Here is a 21,812-nt window from a genome sequence, read left to right on the forward strand (position 1 = left end):
GGCTGCGTTTCGTTATGTCAGCTGCATTGTCAGAACAAGTTGCTGTCCACAGGCTTGGACCCTGCTGCCAAGGAGGAAGTTATGCAAACCAATGTGAAGAAAAGTACCCGGAACTCAAACCATGACTTGTCTTTCTTTGTACAGGTATGTCATTCGATCTTGTCACCGAGCAGCTTTGCATGCGGCTACCCGTCTGGTATCCGCGGGCAAGTTGAGTCTGGCGGTCGATCGAAAAAATGATGGCCCTCAAGTCTGGGAAAGGTGTTGAACCTTTTGGGAAGTCGCACCATTTGGTATATAGGTTGGTGTGTCACTGTGTGTTCCTGGATTCGGTACTCGGTGAGGAGGTAACCTTTCAACCTGGGGCCAGATTACTGTCGTCAATAATGTGATGCAGCATAGCATCCCACAAGGCATGTCGTCGGTTAAACTCCACCCAGGGCTACCCAACCCCTGCAACTTCCTCTTGTGGTCCATGGCGAGCCTGTCGAAGTAGCAGTGGGAAAAGATCAGCAGGGGAAATGTCCCAAGCAAGAAGGCTTCGATAACAACGCTAGAATGCCTATCGAAGTCTGTCAACCTTCGAGAAGCACTCGCGTAACCCATGCTCCTTCTGGTGGTTCGTTTGACCAATGCCAGATATTCTCCACATCAGCACCGGCCAGGCGCACTTGGTGAATCAGCAAGCCAACACACCCACCCTGGATGTCTCTATACTCTTCTTAGTCACTTTGAATTCCCCCGTTTGGAAAAGGCGTCGAATCCTGCAACACTTGTCGGCGGCACCTGCGATTATCGATATTGCTCTCTTGTCGGTGACTGCCGAGATCCCGGCTGTCGCGCTGTCCCAGCCATTCACACTCCCACACCCCCCGAGACACAATTCAACGACTCACCCCAGGAGGAGAGATCTGATAATCAACCACCCACCCACAAGGCCAATCGTCGTTGCAACCAGCAGGCCGTTACCTTCCCGTGTGAGTGCCAGATACGCCATAATCCCCACGGCCAACTCCTTCCTGCGTGCTTGGATCCTCTTGGTCCTCCACCCCGGGTCGATGCCGAACGGTGCTGTCGGGCCCCTCTCAACCTCCACACGCCCTGCATTCGATACCGCCTTCAGGGACACAGAGGCTGCCAGTGCTACTGGACGGTGATCCGAGGTTGCAAAGAGCGGCAGGCAGGTGTATCTCTGCGGAGTCACTTTGACGTCACCTTGCTTGGGTGTCGAGAAGAAGATTCGGTCGCACCAGCTCGGCCAGCGATGACGTGCCCAGCTCCAGTGCTCGCGGTCTTCTCCATTCACAAGCAGGACAGCCTTGCTTCCGTCGGTGTGGTACTTGTAGGTGGGAGGGAACGTGATTGGCGCCTCTGTCAGACCGTGTAGAGTCTTCCCAGCCTCGACCTGCTGAGTAAGTTGGTCTTCGGCCAGCAGCTCGCGAAACTCTATGGGGCCGTCTGTGTTGGCGCTGGGCTGCGGGAATTTGTCCCTGACGTCCTGCGGGGACGGTTGAAGCAGCGATGTGCGATAGTTGAGATCACCTGCGAAGAAGAAATATGATGATGATGGCGAGTACATCCCTCTTTCTTCCGTCAGGGTCTCATTCTCCTGCCAAGCGACGTCTCCTTGCAGAAGAGGGGCATCTTCCCCTTCTTCCCCTCGAGCCAACGGAGTCTGGAGCCTCTGGTCTGGGACGAATACTAATCTCTGCATAATGTTCTTGTAATCCTCATTTCGCCTCTCGAGACCGTCCTCCATGGGGGCCAGATGGGCCGAGACAAAGGTGAACTCGACCGTCTCGCCTTCAGGGTTGTCGGCCTCGCCACCTGCTGGTAACTCACCCCGGGCTGCCCTATACCCCAGTTGGACGCCCACAGCACCCTTGTTACCCATGTCGCTCACACCCACCCCCACTCCGGCGGTTCTGACCCACGCGAGGCGCTCGACGACGTCATCCCTTAGGAACACCATAATGGCAGTCATGCCCAGGTTCCTACTCACCACGTTGACGTATCCGTGGTCCTTGGAGGCGAGCCGGACGACTTCCCGAAATGCCTTGAAATAGGGTGTTAGGAAGGAGCCCCCAAGGAACGCATAGCTGATCGGAGCGAGCTCCTGTAGGCAAAGGACGAGAAGTTCTGGCGCGTCGCTGTTTGGGGGCAGCGCATGGAAGAGGTACGGAGCGAAAAGCGCAGGATTGATGAGGGTGCGTGCGCAGTTGTAGGTCAAGATATAGATGTTGAGGGAGTCGTTGTTGTCGGATGAAATCTGCTCGGCCATTTCCGAAAGCGACACCTGAGACTCTTGAGGTTTTCAGTTTTCAATTCCTATTATGGTCGAGCTGAGGCTGTGCCGATGTGAGCAGCACAGCGACAACAGCGAGTAGTGGAAACGGCCTGCAGAGTCCTTTGGACTAGCTTCATTCAAAGGGATTAGGCACTTGATCGGAGACTAGTCGGGGAAGAAGATGAGGGCCGTATGCAGGCCTTGAGATGAGGTTGCACTTGACTTGTGGCTGTTCAATTGTACTTTGTGCCTTCCAAGGACGATGCCGTCACTTGGCCAGGAGGACGGCCAGATTGGGTTTAGCTCCAGGCTAGCCTATTATAGGCAAGGCTCAGCCTTGTGCCTTGGACATCAACTTGTCCACAGCACTTCGTACGAGATACGAGATACAATACGAGGCTACGAGGCTCCCTCAACTTTCTCTATCAGCAATCATGCCTCGGCTTCAGATACACCTTGGAGAATCACTATATATGTCGACGCAATAGCAACACCCCCACGGCTGCAGCTCCTGGCCGATGAACCTGCCGCAAGCCTCACAAACGCCTGCCTCGAAACCACTGACCACCACTATTTATGCCTTGATACGACTGAGACTTCAACATGAGTCAGACTCCCGCCCAGTACGTATATGTTCGCTCTCGAGGCGCTGAGTTAGATGGGCACCATTGACCCCGGCTCGTCCGTCCCATGTGGCTCAACTTCCTACTTAGGCAGAGGCATTGCTCTACACCCAAGTGCCGTGAGACAAGGAATAGTAGGATGCGGTGGAACTCTGAAACTGAAACTGCGAGCGTCAGGACTGGTGTGGATATCAGTGCTTCGAGGCCGTCTCAAACGAACGGGACGCCGTGCCCATTTGACCCCGACTGACCACGGAAAGCCCTTTCATCGAACATCTCAGGGAAGGGGAAACAGAACGCCTCGTTTTCAATTGGTTGGCTCACAGATACAGACACAGTCGAGACGCTTGGTTCTCTGGAGAGTTTTCAGAATTTTCGGCATTCATTCTTGTGCCCTACGTGCCGACCTGCCCTGTCCCTGGTGAAGTATATATGTATATAGTTTTTTCATACATGGCTGAACTCTTTTCCTCCCCCTCTCTTCGGATTAAAAAGCATGATACTGTTGGAAACGCTTGGGGCAGGGCTGCATGCAACATGTGACGAACAAACAAATTTGTGCCGCTGAAAGTCAAAATCTAGCTTGATGGCTTTGTTTTCGACAACGCGAAATTTTCCGTGACAAAGTTGGAGGAACAAAATCGCTTTTCAAACCAGAGAAGAACAAGAAATCCTGATATGCTCCCCCTTTCTCCCTCAATGCCGCTGGTTGAATCCTAAGGGCCACTAGGGCTGGGCGGTCCATTAAGCTTAAAGTAGCCTGGTTGCAGCGTTTGGAACACGCCCGTAGCGTCGTACTTGCCGGCAATGCTCTGCAGCTTGGCTTTGTTGGCCGCGCCGTAGCTGGAAACGACGTCCTGGAACTGACTGGCGTAGTTCATGTAGATGTAGTCCTCAAACAATCCCATCGACTGAGCCAGGGCCACTGTCCGGTCGATGACGCGCTGGTTGGTCTGGAGGATCCTCGTGTCATCGGCGGCGTTGGTCCACATCATGTTCGTGTTGAGCAGCAAGAATGGCCCGTCAGAAGCAGAGAGACCCAGTGGGTTTCCGCCATTCTTGGTCATACCGGCCAGCTGTCCTTCGGTGATGACTTGCAATGTCGCGGCGGGCACCAGGCCGGCCGCGTCCTTGATCGACTCGAGCTCCTCAAAGAAAATGTCTCGGACCGAAGCGGTGTGGTTCTTGTTGAGCTTGTATGCCGCCGCCCAGTAGGTCTCGCGCAGTCCGTCGGGATTGCTGGCGTTGAATTCCTGAGTCAGGTTTGCCAATGTCCGTATTGAGGTCGTATCAGAGATGGCTGGGATGGACAAGTATTCGCTAAAGATGGACGCATTAGCAACGGGCTGTGCATATTGGAGGTCGGCAGCGGCGACTTTGAGATCGGAAGACGGCACATAAGCGAAAGAAAGGATCTGCGCGGCGTTGGGGTCTTGAGGAGAATTGACACCGACGTTGTAGAAGGCGTCGATGAGAGCGTCGAACTGGTCTTCAGTGGACACACGACCGCCACCCCACATCAAACCGCCAGGAAGTGGGACGGCGTTGAATGTGAACTTGGTCACGATGCCAAAGTTGTTACCGCCACCACGCAGGGCAAAGAACAGGTCCTTGTTCTGGGTAGCGCTGGCAGTAACAGTTACCCCAGACGCGGTGACAACCTCGTAGCTAACAACATTGTCGCAGGCCCACCCGTGGATGTTGGAGAAGAAGGAAATACCACCACCAGTAGTCAGGCCGCCTACTCCAATGGCTGAGACACGACCGCCAATCACCGTTACATCGGCAGGCTGAAGGGTGGTGTACACGGTGAACCATGTGTTACCTGGGCCAACGTCGGCGGTCTTTTTGTCTGATGAGAGTTTGATTGCGTTGATTTTCTCGAGTGACATGGTGATGCCACCCTGAATGCTGGAGGCTCCGGCGAAGGCTGCATGCCCGCCAGACTTGGCGGCGAATGGGCATTGAGTGAGTCGCGAGAGCAAGATTGCTATCGACACTTGGGTCGCACTGGTTGGTTTGAAGATACAGGATGGATCGACACTTTCTTGCTGGACGGACCAGTAGGCACTCGTGAAGGCATCAAAGGCTTGATTGCCTTGCTCGATGACGTTCGACGAACCGAAGAGGAGCCTCAAAGAGTCGCACTGGGGGGAAGTGATCAGTAAATATATCAAGGGCGAATTCGGCGATTCTTCGTTCGTCGATGATGCTTTGAGCTGGATAAGGACTCACGGCGATCGAGCATGGGGATATTGAGGATCTCTTAGTTAGGGAAGCCAGTTCTGGCAACGCCGACACATTGACGCCCTGATCGACGAGTGCTTGGGTGACATTGAAATCAGGTGGCTCAAAGGGACTGTCCTGGGCAGCGACTGAGGCCGTAATGCCCAGGCCGATGGCGGCCACGTGGAGGGAGAAGCGCATGATGGGGCCGAGAAGAGTAGACAGCAAAGGGCAGCGAGGGAACAAATGGCTTCTAGAAGACCTTTGCAACCCTGTGGATGCAACGAAAGACGCTCGCTTTACACCTGCCAAGGCGCAAGAGCAGACTCAGCCTGGGTCCAACCACGTGTGAGCTTGACAATCCACAGAAGCCTACCAGAGAATGAGATGCAGAAGATGAGGCGAGAGAACTGGGATCCAGGAGAACAGACCGGCTACTTACGTTGAGCCAGGGTCGACGTCTGATGGTGTCCACACCTCCTAACCGGCAGATTAATTTCGTCGACCACGCAGTGCTGCCTCCCTAGATGTCCCTCGCCTGCGACAAGGCTACCCACAGAAGATGTTGTAGAAGGACCGGGAACGAGTGGTGTGGGCCTGTCGCGTGGCTCAATGGCGCTTCGACCCTTGCTACACGTTCTCTTTTCTTTGTATCGACATCTGACAAAGTGGACTTGACAGAAATAATAAGTGGGTGTCCCATTTCAGTGGTTTGATATCAGATCCAAAACCTCCCGAGTTTGGAGTCTGGCATCTGCCATGTTGGGAGCCATGGGCGGGGGCTAGCTTTTCTGGCGGAGAACCGGGAATCAGCAGGGTCCCTCGTATCCCGTGTTTGACAAGGAAGATGGGTAGTGTCACTGGAGCTGGCCTTGAAGTCGCAGCAAGATCCTGCTCGTGGGTTACATGACCGCGCCGGTGAATAGCCTAACGCAGTTTAGCAAACGTAGATAGCGCGGACTATCTTCGATGGAGAATTTCATCGATTCATGAGCTCGGAAAGCGGACTGATATCTTGCATTTTCCCTTTCATCGCCACGAGGCACTTCTGGCGAGGCGGGCGGGGCGGGCGAGAGATGAAAGGGCATAACTCTTGAAAGCTACATGGAAGCAGAAGACTAGGCATTTCGCCTCTGTTTTGTTGTACCGCTAAACCCGGTCGTAGATTGTGGCATGGATCAACGAGGGATCAGGCATGGATATGTGAGCCGATGGAGAGTCTGAACAAGGCCATCGTTACCCCTGAATCCTGCCTCGGGGCGGGACGCTGAAGGAAGCTAGACAACAACTAACCGAGCTGGGATTAGGTCAATCACCTGATCAAACTGCCACCTGCGGCACTGCGGCACATGTTTCCAACCTTCTTTTCCTCTCCATCGCCCAATCCTGCAATCACCAGTTGAATCCCTATTCTTCATAAACCCTGTCTGTGGTCCAACGGTCGGCTTACATATGGATATGGCTCCCTCGATCCGATCCTCGCTCACCGATACCACATACACGGAATGGAGAAAGAGGCACGAAGTTTGGAGCACCGCCTCGTACAGAGCAGACTCGAGTGCGTTCATCGTTCGCGGTACCACAGCTTTGGCACCTGTGCGATAAGGTCTTCTTTACCGAGTACGAGCCACTCGAATTGCCACGTACCTTGCGGCGAACATACTCGTAACGAGACTAGCTTCCTCATCCGAATCCATGGTTCCCCGGACTTTGGCTCGGTGCACTAAATGTTCAAGCTTTACGTTGATACGTCTAATTCAATGTTCTGTCCGAGACCAAGTGGGTTTTGTTTTCATTTGTCGCCATTGCACACATCGATATGTGTTAGCGTCCATAACGGCCATGCTGGGGAGCGGGCCACCGTCGATCTTGCAAGATTAGAGGCTAGTGCTACACTTTGAGCGGTCTCGATGGTCCTGAGAAGTCTTGGACGGTGTGTCTTCCCGGTCACATGCATCGCGCACGGGAAATTCATCCCTTGGATCCTTCGAGCCCCTCTCCTGGTCCAGATCCCACGCTCCAGATTGATAGCGCGCAGTGTGTCCTCACATCCTTTTTTCGTGTCATGAGTGGCGGGAGAAGCCGGAGATCAGAAAGAAGAGGCACAAAGAAGGAGAGATATGGGAGCCGGATGATGATTATTCGCACTTCGTCGACGCTGCACCCAGCAACAGATTCAGGGCGATCATGGCCACCCAGACTCGTCCCTCTTTTAGCAGAGCCTAAGAGCCGCCTCGGTCCTCTTTCGCCTTCCACCTACGAGTGGGATTCCCTTAGCACCACACCGCTGTTGGACCCCTGACACTTATCCTCAAACCAATACTAGTGGTGTTGACCCGGGATACCCAGGTGCATTTTTTCTTTCGGTGGGATGGGAGTTTTCACCCGGTTATGGTATATGCCAGGTTTCTAAGCAGTCTGCGGCTCGAGTCGACCTCGCTTGTTCCATTGTGTGTCGCACCAAAACCGTTTTGTGGCAGAGAGAAGTTTAGAGACGGTTGCAAGGAGAGAAAATGTCGTACCGAGTACATTGTTTCCATATTTGAGAGAAGGCCGCATTTTCTTTCCACCCTGCTCTTTGGCTGCCCACTAGGTATCGCTGTCTTCTGATGCTTGGGGTGTGCCCAACTCCAGCATCTTTACCAACCTCCAGCATCAATTTGCGTCTCCCATCATGTCGTCCGCCCAAAACTATGTCTCTGAGAGGGCGCTGCTGGGAGTGGCATATGCCATGATTGGGGTCACCAGCATTGTCTTTTTAGCGAGGGCGCTCGTGAGAGTGCGACAACCGAAAAGATTCCAGGCAGAGGATGTCTTCCTTGTGCTTGCCTACCTCTTCTTCCTCTCCCTCACCATTATGTACATCGTCGTAACGCCCGTCATGTTTCGCGTCACCGATGCATCATCCGGCAAGATACCAGTATATCCGGAGATCCTGTCCGACTCTCTCTTTATGATCAAGATCTTCTTCGCCAACACCATGATCTTCTGGTTTACGCTATACTCGGTCAAATTCGCCTTTCTGTGCCTCTATCGCCGACTGATGATTGGCATTCCAATGTATATGCGACTCTGGTGGGCGGCTGCAGGGTTTTGTATCGTGGTAAGTTTCCACTCAGTTGAATACTCTCTCTCTCTCTCTCTCTCTCTCTCTCTCTCTCTCTCTCTCTCTCTCTTCAGCGCTGTCCTCTACACAAAGATCCGGGATTGCTTCAACCATTGACTGTGCCGTTCAGACCTTGATTGGCTGTGTCATTACAGATTTCACCAGCTGTCACAGCATGCACGCATGGTTCACGCCAGGGCTGTGCTCTGAGGACAGAGATGTACAGGCTCAGATCGCCTCACTATATTTCGCCTATGCGGTAGACGTCTTGTCGGACCTCTTCAGTAAGCCCCGAGTCATCTCTACCAGGTCAGAGAGTGTCCATCTTGCTAACTTGATGTGATCTTTCAGTCATGTTCCTCCCCCTACGTCTGATCTGGAAATTGCAACGGCCGAAATCGCAAAAGGTCGGAATCGGCGCTCTGTTTTGCGTGGGCTTGATTTGCATCATCTTCGCCACCATCCGAGTTGTTCAAATTGGAGTCAAGACAGAGGGTCATAGCACCCCGTCCTCGTCGTGGCTTGCCTTGTGGGCCATCGTTGAGTCGGCGGTTACCATCATTGTGGGCTGCTGTCCGGGCCTGTACTCCAAGGCCAAAGAAGCACAAACATCGCGCAAGAATGGGTCCAAGAAGAGTGGCATGCCCCCGGGGTACAACTACGGAAGCCACATCTACGGCAAGCCGGGCACTGGCCCTGGCGGCACTGGCATGGGAACCCACCACCGCGCCAGCCGCGCGACCAACGGGGACATCGAGATGGGACACCTCCCCACCAAGGTCTCTGGAGGTGGTGGCGGCCAGACGCGGCGGTGGAAGGACAAAATGAGCAGCGTCACTGACACGTTCTGGGCCAACGACAGCTCCAGCCAGGAGGAGCTCAACACCAACAAACAAATCTACGTCAGCACGAGCGTCGAGATCAAGGACGAGGAGGAAGGTGACCACACGGGAAGTCGTCGTGAAGCCGAGTACCACTATCCCAAGAGCCCAGTGTGAGCCTGTTTGGGTCTGCACAAGACGCATACGCCACTTGTCACGAGCGTGGGAAGAAGCCGTCCGTCAGGGACGGGTCTGCATCGCTCGACCTAGATCTAGACCTAGATCTAGACGTACACTGCAGAGCGCGTTGTATCCGGAGTTGTACCTCGAAAACCCCCGCAAGGCAAACAAGGAGTTTATGATTCGCAGACTCAAGAAACACCAAAAGGAGTTTCGGTCTCCTGTTCCTGTTATCCGGCCCCAGCACACACTGTATATCTCAATCATCGGCGATCGCTTTCAACGACTCATGTTCTATAAGTCAAGAGCGCACGCTCTGACTTAAGCGAGTGAGTGGATGGAGTGCTTCACGAAGCGGGTTTCCAAGTCCTTCATATGACTCCCTGAGCAGACAGGTGCCAAAGAGGAAGGGATTGCCTCTAGGAGGAAGAAAAGAAGGGGAGAGAGAGACTCCCTATGTACGAGGTACGTGGGTAGCTAATGAGCCATACGATGGAGCCGTTGTATCAATCGGGGGGTTCTCTCGGCTACTTAGCTACTTACACGTGTGTATGTATGTATGTACTTGTACCTGTTCCTGTACCTCGTATACCTGAAGCATTTCATTCCAGATTCTTTTCCTTTTTCTGTCTCTTCGCCTCTTCTTCGCCGCACTGAAAATGTTGACCAATTAACCAGTTGATCATGTTAATCATATTGTGATGATATATAATATGGGTTATGACAGTATGCCTAGGCTCTCCCCGGAACAGGACGTGACAAGACAAGACATGACATGACACATTTCTCAAGTCACCTCAAGTCACCTCACCTTCAATCCAACTCAGTCCAGCCCAGCTCAGCTCAGCTCAGAGGCGCCAGCTCAGGGTCAGCCCAGCTTCCTAGCCCTCAGCAGCAGCGTGCAGCCGCAGCCGAACCCCATCTTTAGGCTTGCCAGTCAAGGTCAAAGCCCATTGAACCGGGCCCTTGGGCACGCTCGACCCATCGAGCCTGTCAAACCGCTGGAGGAGGCGAACGGTCACGTAGGCGGCCTTTGTCAGGGCAAACTGCTGTCCGAGACAGATTCTGGTTTTTCCCCCCAAAAATGTTAGCGCTGGGAGGGATTTTTTGCAAAGTCGTTAAAACTTGGTTTCTGGGAATCAATCACCTACCTCGGTCCACCGTTGAAGGGGAGGTACTCGAATCCGTACTTGTGATTCCGCCACCGCTCCGGTCGGAACGCGTCAGCATCTGGGCCCCAGAAGTCGGGGTGTCGTTGCATCACATACACCAAATAGGCAATTTCCGTACCGGCAGGTAGGAAAACGGGTGAAAGGCCGTCTTCGCCACCCCCGAAAGGCAGGCTGGTGTCTCGAGTGCATCGCCGTCCATTGAGAGGGACGCTGGGGAAAAGCCGCAAGGTCTCATTGATGCACCATTGCAGATAGGAGCAAGCCTTCAGGTTGGCAAAGGTGAGGTCTTTGGGCGAGTCAAAGGTTCCAAAGTCTTCGACAATGATTGATCGCAGCCTGTTGAATATCTCGGGGTGCTGGACCAGCATGAGAAACAAGAAGCTCAGCAACGAGGCGGTGGTGTCGCGACCGGCCAACAGAATCGACAGGAGTTGGTTACGAATCTCGATCGGATCTCTGGTCTCGCTGACCAGGCTCTCGAGAAAGACATATTTTTCCTTTTTGCCGCTCTCGACAAGTTCTTTCGTACCGCCGCGGCCGAGAGCTTTGTGCACGAATCGGTCAATGTATCGATGGCACAATCGGCAGTCCTCATTGTGCTTCCTGGTCAGGACCAAATAGTAGAATTCGTTCAGCAAGAGGGCCTTGGCCATGCGGTCTTGACAGGCCTCGAACGCTTCCACAAAGGCACGGTCTTCGGCGTTTTTCGCCGCGGCCTCCTCGGAAAGTGCAGAGAGTTGGATGTTGGTGCTCTCTCCAAAGAGGAATTCGCTCGCCGAGTCCATGGTGAACCGGGCTATCAGAGGTTGAATGTCGGTCGTGCTCGTCCAACCGTCGGCTTGCACAGGGAGCGCTCTGAGCAAGTTTTGTACGTGCTTCTCTTCCAGACCCAGGTCCTTGACCTGATCACGCGAGAATTGCGGTCGAAGAAGAGCGCGGGAGTGATCCCATTGCTTCCCGTCGGCCGAAAAGATGCCGTGGCCAAGTCTGTTTCCAGCGTCACCAGAGGTTCAGCCTCGTTTCCGTGTCACGGTCTCAAGTCAACTCACAATGGAGCAAATGCCGAGTTGCGGATCTTGCCCAGCTCGAAATCCTTGAACTGAGTAGCCAGCACGGCCTGGATATTCCGTGGGTCACACGTGAAAAAGACCCGGTCCCCCAGGATGTTCGTGTCATAAGAATAGACTGTCTTGTTTCTGCGTCGCGACACATCGTCGAACACGCCTCGGATATACTCAAGGACTTCGTTCTTGCTGTTTGCCCGTAGGGTTTTGACCAAGTTCACCAGCCCCAGTGGATCAGGGGTGTATTCTGTGGGTGCCGGCCGACAGCCCAGCTGCTTTGCGGCGATGGCATGGCGACGCCTCTTTGTGAATGTGGAAATGAGAAGATAAAGCACGAACGCAGTAGCAACGCTACATATCAGAGCAATCGTCAACATGATGTTCCGTCGTGCGCCTTGGACTGGTGCATGGCATGTGAACGGCTGAGTCAAGAGTAAGCACGCATGAAGTTCCACTGTGACGTGCTTGGCGGCCAGACCATCAGGCCATCTACTCGTTGCATAGAGAAGGTTGATCGAGGGGCGGACAAGGCTGTATAATCACGTGATAAGGCTGCCTTATACTTGTATAGACTCGTTCATCGGCAGGCGCCACGATCCTTTCCTTCCTCCCGATGATCCTCCACGGTGGATCTCACATCATTACATACTCGGTCGGGCTTATAGACGACAGGTCATAGTAGGCTACCACACAGGGTAGATGGCTATCCGTCGAGTACGAGCTGCGACATGTTTCCGAGAACAAAGACCACGTTACCCCGGACATGGCAAATGGTAATATACTATTGTGACGGGCATCCTTACGCGACAAAAGATAAGAGTTCATCATCAGACCGTCATCATGATTTCTTCGTGGCCGTATCTTCTCATCCATATCATTCACGCGTGAAACCCAGAGGACTAGACACCGAGTCCGACAAAGTCCACTTTACCACCAAACGTATCCATCCTCTTCTCAGCCTGGAGAGATTCGTATATCGGTATAGAGCATTTCTCTTGTTTTCTTTCTGTGCTGGCAAGGAAACCCACGCTTGCTAAAATGCTAACCACCAAACAAAAGAAATTCGTATCCACTTGATTCGTCGTGTGGCATCTTGGACATCGTTTCTCCATAAATTCGAATCTAGATCGCTTGCTCCAATTCAACGTCGCCATCCGGGTGGTGGAGGTGGCCGGCCTCCTCTGTAGACGACTTCCCGCTCAATAAAGCGCTCTTCTTCTCGATCCCACTCCGGGCGGTGACGTGGTGGTGGGGGTTCGATGGCCAGAGGGCGTGGCAACGGTTCTTCGACAGCCGGAGGGAGGACTCGATTTTCCCACTCAATCTCCTTGATCCGCTTTCGTCGCTCTTTGCGAATATCATCCGACAGACCAACCAGACGAGCAATATCTTCCTAGTACACCATTAGCAGCTTACCAACCAACAAGATCTTTGACGATGCGAAACTCACATAACGCAGATATGCGATGATGTAGTAGAAGTCATCCGTCTCCTCATACTCATATCCCATTTCTTGAATCGCCTCCTTGACAACAAGATCCTTGGTCACCTCGGTCCACAATCCATCCTTGGGATTCCGCTCCTTCCCATACCGACGGCCAATCTCTCCATTCGCTGAAGGCAGCGGAGCTGGGGGATGAACCGGGATCGGCGCGGGTAGCGGTGCAGGGAGCACGGGTGCTGGAGCAGGAAGCGGTCTCGCAACCGCGCTTTCGTAACGTTCATCAATTCCATCCGGCATGAACTTGCTTCTTCGGACGCCATTGTACCTTTGCCAGGTAATTTCCTGACTCGCCCCACCAGCTCCATCCATTCGCACACGACGTGTCCCCGGAGGTACATCGACGATCTCCCAGTCACGGGTCGCTCCTTGGTAGGCTTCGCCGACGTACGCCCGATCCATGGCACGGGCATTATAGTACTCTGCTTCTTCCTGCACATCCCTTTCATAGCCTCGATAAACCTCACGCCGAGCGGGTGGAGCGTCGTAATATGGATCACGTATTGGCGGGGGCGTGTACGGTGCAACGCTTTTCGGGCTCGCCGGACCGTCCCTACGATCTATCACGATATCCTCGTTCTCAGTGCGACCATTCCGGGTTTGGGTTCTGCTGATCTCGATACGTTCTTCTGATCGAGCTCGTACAGATGGTGGTGGAGGAGGGAGAGGCGGGCTTGGTGGCGATGGCGGTCGTGAAATTACGCGTGGTCGAGTTGGAATAGCAACTTCAAAGCCGTGGTCAATATGGCGATGATGTGTTATAACCTCTTGATGAATGGTGGGAGCGTTGATGATTGGAGGTTCTGGAGGAGGCAGAGGCGCAGGGGCAGTGCGAGCTGAGGTCACCGATGTAGCAGGAGACCGAGACCGAGAGCTCTTGCGAATGATAATTTCCTGCTGGTTGCGAGTGCCACTGCGTCCATCTCGCTCTTGTTGGCGGATGATGATCTCATCATTCGAAGCACTGCTGGAGCGCCGTGCCCTAGACCTAGCTCGTTCGTGTGACTTGGGGCGGGTCAAAGCATAGTCTTCGTAACGGCGGGCGTCAAGATTCTGTTCATCACGACGGATGATGATTTCTTGCCTATCGACGTCCCCTCGGACAGACTTTCGGTCGAAATCACCTCGACGAGACATTGTATCGTCAAAATCGTCATAGCGAGAACGTCGATCAGACTCATCACGGCGAATGACAATTTCCTCTCTAGACGAGTTGACCTCTCTCGGCGGTGGTGGTCGCACCTCGCGCTCTCTCTCATCGCGGCGGATGACAATCTCCTCGCGGGAAGAATTCACTTCCCTCGGCGGTGGTGGCCGCGTCTCTCGTTCTCGTTCATCTCGACGAATGATGATCTCTTCGCGGTCTCGATCACGCTGGGGAGGTGGAAGTCTTCGCTCAGGCTCCCGCTCGTCTCGGCGGATGATGATCTCTTCACGGTCGACGTCCCGCTCTCTTACTCGAGGTGGAGGCGGCCTTGACTCGGATTCGTCTCTCCTGATGATGATCTCCTCCTTTTCGACTCTTCTCTCCGGCTGAGGGGAAGGGGACCGGCGACGGGGTCGAGCAGCGAACTCGAAGTCTTCCTGTTCTCGTTTTCGAAGCACCACCGGACCAGCGGTGGTTCGACCATAACCCTCTTGTAAGAAAGCAGGGGTGGACCCTGGCCGCTCACGGACTTCCTCTCGTACGATTGTTTCTCTTTCCCGTTCACGGACAGGTGTGGAGCGGCGAAAGTCTACCTCTTCGTCCAAGTAACGGTCATCGTAGTATCGGCGACCGTTCCGTGTACCATAGCTTTCTCGACGGTCTTCATAAATGGATACATCGTCGGCGTAACGACGTCCTGCCATGACAGGGCTGGCTAGGGGTTTGAAGTCGACGGTCAGGACACAAAAGGGTCAGGTCAGGCGGGTGCGGTCCGCTGAGTTGGCAAGCTGGTGAGGGGGTGCGGGCAGAGTCTGCTGAATGGATGACTGGTCAAAGGATGCAGGCCGTTAAGTGTATCGTTGCAGAGGAGGGGCTGATGTAGCCAATCGAGACAACACGAAGAACGCAAAAGAACAATTGCAAGCTACCAACGTTGAAAGAGAAGTGAGAGAAGAACGCAGAGGACGATGGGGGTTGTTGAGTTATTACGAAGGTGGTGAGGTGAGAATGCGCCAGCTGGGGGGAGTTGAGCCTAGTTTTTAGGTGGGACTTGGACTGCAACTCGACTGTGACTACCAACTGGGACATGTGCATGTGTGAGAAGCAGAGGCGCATGCCCACCCATACACAGCACAGGGCTTTTTTTCTTTGCGGCAAAAGCTCACAGTCTCTTTCGAGCCGGCTACTGGTGGTCGCCCCGCTGTCAGTCTCGAGTTTTTCTCTGCAAGCGACAGGACACAGCCAGAGAAAGAGGAGCAACTACCACCACCGCCGTCACTGGTCGCTCCGAGGGCGATGACGGGCAGCAACTGGCAGCGGACTGGCACAGGACAGGTGACGTAGTGTTATGCACACGAGCCCAATGACCCGCCAGAGATCAAAGGGCATTTTGGTGTCGAAAGGGTGTCATTTGGTGGATGGGGAGGGGGGAGCAGGCAAAAAAACCAAGGAAGAAGCACCAGGCCTGATCGAGGGGGCCGTGGGTGGGCGCGGGGGGCCATCGAACTGTGGCCACTGGCTCGACATATTAGTTACCTAGTAGTTCCCTAGGTGCCGGGAAGTACGTCAAAAGCAGGTACCAATGTACTTTTTTAGGGTACCAAGGTACCTAGCCTTGGGCACCGATGTGAACCGCCGCCCGGGCTGTTTGTCTGTCTGCCCACAAGGCGCCGGTTAACTACCAAGTACCCATCTTCTGGAATTTTCGGAGCAAGATGGTATGCCGTGGTATTTGCCCCTGTCAACAGTTGCATGACAGAACTCAGTGTTGTGTACGAGGCACAACGGCTTCACCGCCCCTGCATCGTTGCAAGTGTCACGGAACGCAAACTCTGGGTTACGGGCTGGGCCGAAGCCCGAGGAGCCAAAACTTCAGCCGAAACAATGCTCGTGCGCAGACACGGGGGCCCAGCCTTGTCCATTCTTACGTGGACCTTGGGCATCAACCATCAACCCCTCTGATTATGTTTTCCCCATCTTGACCGGCTTTCATCAATTCCTTCCTCACTGCCTCTACACCACACCGCCTCAGAATTGGAGAAAAAAGGGGGAACCAACTTTTGTCTTCATCTATATCGACCCATTTGCCTTCCTCGGCCCAAACCTACAAGTAGACCTGGCGAAAAGGAACTTAGACCAGGTCCTGTACAGATCGACGTGGTGCCCAATGTCCCCGCCCTGGGCCTTGATGAGAACAAAAATGCTTCGACGCGCCTATGGGCGCCACGGGCATGAACCCGGTGTCCTGCTCAAGGTACCCTTTCCCATAGATCGAACGCCCTGATCCGAATGCCGTACATGTCCTCACTGCGTATCCCCAGGCTATGCGCCATCTTTTGCGATGCTAAAATGTACACTGCGCCCGCAAAACGCCTCCAATCCCGATTCAAGCTTGTGTGTACCAACTGTTGCAGGTCGCTATGGCGACATCTCGTCTCATCGTAGACTTCGTTTCCTCGAGGCGCACATTCTTCTCCTTTTGTCCGCTGTGCGATGTTTTCATTAAAGATTAGTGATACCTGCCCAGATCTAGACCATGATATTGGTGATTCAGGGGTCAGGGTTTGCAACCTATGTCCAAGTCAGCGGGGGAAAACAAGGTGGCACCGAAGAACTTGAGACTCACCCGTAACTGCCTGGAATAATCCTGGTTGTCTTGCAGAGACACATTGCTAAGGCGACTCTCATCATGGATGTACAACGCATATGGGTTCAGTCTCTGATCGGTGCCCAGGCTACGACGATCGAAAGCCGTCGAGCTAGTGTCGACACTGCGCAAATCGTTTGCCAGAGTCAAACCTGACGTGTTGACGCGGGGAATCTTGGTCCCTAATAACCCCGAAGACGACAACTGACTAACTTGCCGTGATGGAACATTATTGGAGGGCGAGCTGTCGCCCGTTCGAGGAACGTACGCCGTCTCCGGCCCCTGCTCCTGCTGCAACTTCTTGTGGCGTCTGCGAAACCAGAGGTACACTGCGCCGCCGATTAAGCCGCCGATGCCCAAAGCCACGCCAAGTACTATGCCAACGACTTTGCCGGTACTAACGCCGCTGCCTTGGGTAGAACTCTGGCCGAGTGTGGCATCTGAGGTCGCAGCTGCGGATGGCGTCACAACGACAGTGCGAACTTCGCCTGTCACAGTCGTGACACTTGTGTATATGTCGGTGGGCGTTGGATTGCTCGAGCTTGGACTCGTCATCGACGGAGGAGAGGTCGTGGGAAACTGCCAGATCTGTCAGCTTGGCACCAAAGGGCTGCACGCGAGTTTAAATGTTGGGGTTCGGTCCTAGGTTTGATACAGAGCAGCGCCAAAGAAATCAGGTTATCATACAGCGGGGTCCACTGAGCTCATCGAGCTGTCGCTTGACCAAGTCACAACGCCAGCCACATCAGAACTCTGAGACGATCCATATGTTACCACAGAAGAGGAGGAGCGGGAGGTTTTCCAGTTACCAGGAGTAGGGGAAGATGTGGGGGACCCAGAATCCAAGGAGGACGTGGATGCGGATGCGGATGCGGATGCAGATGTAGGAGTGGAAGTGACGGCGGAGGTGGAGGTGGCAATACTAACCGACGAAGATGAACTTGAGGAAGGGGAAGAGGTTGTAGATGGTGTACTGGCAGTCGAACCAGAGGTTCCTAGGGGGACTCCGGCACTCAAAAGGTAATATCCATAGAGATCAGAGTCGGTGTTGCCACACCATTCCGAGGTAAAGCCAGGACATTGCTGATTGCAGTTATACGTGCTTTCTTGCTCCGAAGGGACGTAGTTGGAGCACCAGCAGTAGTATCCCTGCAGGACCGCAAAGGCAAAAGAACCTTGACATTGCTGTTGACAAGCTCCATTAGATTGAAATTCGTTGTAGTCTGAAGTTAGGACGTCAGTGATTGGTTCGCATCTTCGCAGGGATCTGAAGTATTAGCTACTCACGGCCTTGGTAGCTGCCGGCGTTGTTGTCCGGAGAGCAATAAGAAATGTCGAGACCTTGAGACGGCGTAACCCACAGCGAGAGAAAGGCAGTACACAAGACCAGGACGGTCCAGACGGAGCCCATTGCTATCGAGGTGGCCATTGTGACGGATTGGCGTAAGCCTGAGGCAATGGGGAGTATTCCACCTCTTACTGCATCGCAATGCTCTGTTATTCTTCAACCACACATCAAAGATGGGTGAACCAATCGTACACTCAGTCGTGACAATATTTCGAAGAGGCGATTATGGCATTAGAGGTTCGTGTGTAAAAAGTATCGGCCCAGGCGCCTAACACCTCAACTCGACTCCAGTGAAGATGGCTGACGGGGGCTTTTTATTTATTTTTGTCTGTCTGGAGCTGACTATTTTGGCTGAGTCGAGTCCAGTGTGAGAGAGATAGATTATCGAGAGGTGACGAAGCAGATGGACAGGATGACGAGCGCAGGTGCGCGTATGAACATGGGACGTGGACGTGGATCGAGGGGGTACAGATTTCTGGATCTCTCAATCAGGAGATATGCGACGGGGGAGCTCTAAGGTTTCGAGAGTCTATTCGTCCATATGAGAGGTTATGCGTACAGAGGGTAGATGGCGGAAGAGAGAAACAGGTGTTGTAACAGTGAACAAAAGGTAGAAACAAATCCCTGTGAAGGAATGGAGTGGCCGCGCAGAAGTTGGCAGCAACGGCTAACAGCAGTATGTAGCAGCAACAGTGGACTAGGGAGGGTTAAAGGAAGAGAGGGAGTTGTGGATGCTAGCGAGTGAATTCGACCATTAAGACAGGATGGGAAAGCGGCCAAGGACAAGGCAGGGTAAAGAGGCAAGGGTATTTGCAAAAGAAGTCGCAGTACGCAAGTTGCGGGAGAGACTGACCAAGAAGTTAGAACGAGTGATAGACGATGGTCTTATTTCCGGGGTGGATCCTGAGTTAGACGTATCTGGTGATGGTCTGGCGTGGTGGGATCCCGTCCAACAACAACGAGTGGATTCTGACGGAGGGATCAACGATCAACATGACAAGCAGAGTCGCAGTGTGTGTGTGCAAAGAGGATGGAGTGGAGGAAGAATGGTAATTGAGGCCGGGGAATTGTAGAGGGTTGTCCTTTTTTATGAACTTCACGCCGTCGCGGACAATGCGTCGACAAACCCTGGGAAACTCAGATGCTGATTGATCCGGAGAGGCAGCAAAGCAACAAGCAGTGGAACGACGAGGGTTCGAAGAAAGGGAAAGTCAGTGACGCCCATGACTTGGCCCTGGCACCTGGTCAACAAGCCATCATCATCCATCATTACCGCCACCGCAGCCACCACTTCAATGCGCCCACGTCCCCGGTTAAAAATGTCACTGTTTGAGCCAAACAAGGGAAAAGATACCAGGATGTACTGTAATGCCGTCCTGGTGGTCCCCTCTTTGTCGCTGTTTCCCGCAGCCAAATGTACCTTCCCGCCCCCTCGAATCCTGCCAGCCGCCCGCTCTGCGAGTATCTATGTATATTCTCCCGTACCTATCTATGTATTGAGGTGGCAGACGATATGCGTCCTAGAGTATTCCTACTGGAGTATTCCGGGGTACTGTTGATGCCTATACCTGGTCACTACAAGACTTCCTCCATTGATATTTTCCCTGTCCTTGTTCCTGCGCAGATTTTCCTCGTGTTTCTCCGCCCAAAACGGCTTTTAGCTCTCAAAATGTCAAATTGCTTCCAGCTTGTCGTTGGCTGAATCCCCATTTCCTTTCTGTGGTCCAGAGAAAGGGTGCAGGTTGTTCATGGGTGGCCAATGTCAGGCCTCTCTGCTCGGTCACCAACCCTCAATGGTCTGTATTTCTCACCTCTTCTTGTCTTGCATGAAGCAACTCACTCTCTTTGTACATACAGACAGACCCCTTCCTGCATGCACTTCTAGGCCGCGGCAAGGCATGTCGATCCTTCGAGTCAGATCTTTCCGCACCGGAAACGCTCACCCCAGACCCTTCGATTTGTCGCCCTGTCAAAGTCTCCCTCTGCGAGGTGAGTTGCCTGCCACTGCCTGTTCCGAGTACCTACAACTATATCCTCGTACCACCTTGAGATCCACATTTGGGGCCTGTTTGGCCCGAAGGTGTGTCGCTTGACATTTTATGGTTGCCGACATTTCCGGCCTTTTGGGATTGTGTGCAAGCATTGCGGATGAAACACAACGAGAGGATCCTCAGTACTTGTCTAAAAAATCTTGGAATACTCCATATCCCGCATGTGCGACACCATCACCAGAACCCGATGGTCGGCCACAGACCTGTCTGTTGATTGGCTTGATTCCGTCTGTGGTTGCCGCTGGTGCATGATGTAGTGTTCCTTCGGCGATGTGGCGCCTGCAGTGCTTGGAGCCCGGTGTGAAACCAACTGAAGAAATGCACAGCATGCCGAGCCCACGATTTTTGCCCGTTTCAGAGCATGTTGAAAATGTCGGGAATCTATCAAGACCTCAAGAGTAGGGTTCAGCTGAACAGAGTCCACCACCAGATTGTGACACGGCGCAGGACGAATCCTCACCGTCTACTCAGACCCCACATGGGTTGTGATTTCCCAGGTGGATGTTTGAGCACAATGCCCTCTAGAAGCTTGTGGCGAAAACATGTGTGAGAATTACAGCCCACCACTCGATAGCCGGCTCCCTTCAGCTCTCCAGATAGGTGGGACTGGTTCGCTTACGGGCAATCTTCACGGCCAAGGTGCGTAATCACTGGCTATGTCTCATCTCCCACTTCTCGTATCTGACCAGGTTGAGTGCGCGATTGCGACTAGTGGTCCCCCTCAACAGCATGAAACCTTGTGAATTTAATTCCTGCCTTCTTACCTGCACCACCTTCAAAGTGCGGGGGCGGGGACCAATTTGCTGTTCTCACCTTGTACCCAGTGTGTACGTCAAATCCTGGTGGTTCGCTCCTGTCTCTTACGGCACAGGACAATATAGACAAGTCCTGCCGAAGCAGCTACACAACTTGACAAAACATATTTTGCCAATCGGCATCATCTACACAAGAGACCCCTGACAAGAGGCGGGGACAGCAAGAGCGAGGTTTTAGTCCTTCACCCTTCTTGTTCGGGAGATCGTGCAAGTCATGCGTACCGACATAAGCTCATGCGGTGGTACATTTTGACGTGCATGCAGCACGGTCCTCATCTTCCGAAAGCCCAGATTCAAACTTAGACTAAGGTCAGCGGCAGCCAGGATGACAATTGATTGGGCCTCTGGATAGGTCTAGATCTGGCGAGTTGGTTTGAAAAGCATGCACATGCCCAGAATCGGGGGAAACCAACCTCTTGATTTTCTTTGTTGAAGGCCTCTTTTGCGAAGTGATACTGCCTTGTAGAGTATGGGAGGAGATGTCTCTTATCAGTCGCTCCCGGTGTCTCCCGGCACATGTGGACACTGCGCATGGGCGCCTGCAAGCTGCAAGCTGCACAGCGTGATTTAAACGCCCCAGCCACGATATTACAATTACAGACCAGGACAACTTGGCCATATTACTCCGAGCACACAGCATCAACATTTTGAGGTTGAGTCGTTGATAACAAATCACAAGGAAGGCGCCCCATGAGCATGATCTACAAGGGCTGGGCCTCTGGTGTCCCTTTGCTGCGATCGCACATGGCTGGCTGCCTTTGACAAACTCTACCTCGCATATTATCTGTAAAGCTTCCTCGAGAGTATTTGAAGGGCATCTGCAC

The 21,812-nt window shown here is 53.4% G+C and overlaps 6 protein-coding genes across 6 annotated transcripts; 1 reads left to right on the forward strand and 5 right to left on the reverse strand.

Annotated features, from left to right (window-relative positions):
* Window positions 1–892: 892 nt before the first annotated feature.
* Window positions 893–2,281, reverse strand: AYO20_02992 (hypothetical protein; the record flags this gene model as incomplete). The annotated part of the gene is made up of 1 exon (XM_022641296.1): window positions 893–2,281. One exon carries the CDS (start codon window positions 2,279–2,281, stop codon window positions 893–895), a length of 1,389 nt encoding a protein of 462 aa, XP_022502827.1.
* A 1,345-nt stretch (window positions 2,282–3,626) lies between these two features.
* On the reverse strand, window positions 3,627–5,337 carry AYO20_02993 (hypothetical protein; the record flags this gene model as incomplete). Its single annotated transcript, XM_022641297.1, has 2 exons — window positions 3,627–5,057; window positions 5,146–5,337. 2 exons carry the CDS (start codon window positions 5,335–5,337, stop codon window positions 3,627–3,629), a joined length of 1,623 nt encoding a protein of 540 aa, XP_022502828.1.
* Window positions 5,338–7,810: 2,473 nt separating this feature from the next.
* On the forward strand, window positions 7,811–9,240 carry AYO20_02994 (hypothetical protein; the record flags this gene model as incomplete). The annotated part of the gene is made up of 3 exons (XM_022641298.1): window positions 7,811–8,239; window positions 8,373–8,526; window positions 8,594–9,240. The coding sequence occupies 3 exons, from the start codon at window positions 7,811–7,813 to the stop codon at window positions 9,238–9,240; spliced, it is 1,230 nt and encodes a 409-aa protein (XP_022502829.1).
* An 884-nt stretch (window positions 9,241–10,124) lies between these two features.
* AYO20_02995 (hypothetical protein) lies at window positions 10,125–11,856 on the reverse strand (the record flags this gene model as incomplete). The annotated part of the gene is made up of 3 exons (XM_022641299.1): window positions 10,125–10,308; window positions 10,395–11,402; window positions 11,465–11,856. 3 exons carry the CDS (start codon window positions 11,854–11,856, stop codon window positions 10,125–10,127), a joined length of 1,584 nt encoding a protein of 527 aa, XP_022502830.1.
* Window positions 11,857–12,620: 764 nt separating this feature from the next.
* On the reverse strand, window positions 12,621–14,831 carry AYO20_02996 (hypothetical protein; the record flags this gene model as incomplete). The annotated part of the gene is made up of 2 exons (XM_022641300.1): window positions 12,621–12,872; window positions 12,930–14,831. The coding sequence occupies 2 exons, from the start codon at window positions 14,829–14,831 to the stop codon at window positions 12,621–12,623; spliced, it is 2,154 nt and encodes a 717-aa protein (XP_022502831.1).
* Window positions 14,832–16,677: 1,846 nt separating this feature from the next.
* On the reverse strand, window positions 16,678–18,203 carry AYO20_02997 (hypothetical protein; the record flags this gene model as incomplete). The annotated part of the gene is made up of 4 exons (XM_022641301.1): window positions 16,678–16,698; window positions 16,754–17,353; window positions 17,462–17,997; window positions 18,062–18,203. The coding sequence occupies 4 exons, from the start codon at window positions 18,201–18,203 to the stop codon at window positions 16,678–16,680; spliced, it is 1,299 nt and encodes a 432-aa protein (XP_022502832.1).
* Window positions 18,204–21,812: the final 3,609 nt, after the last annotated feature.

This window comes from Fonsecaea nubica, assembly GCF_001646965.1.
Source record: "Fonsecaea nubica strain CBS 269.64 chromosome Unknown Scaff13, whole genome shotgun sequence".
Taxonomy (NCBI): Eukaryota; Fungi; Ascomycota; class Eurotiomycetes; order Chaetothyriales; family Herpotrichiellaceae; genus Fonsecaea; species Fonsecaea nubica.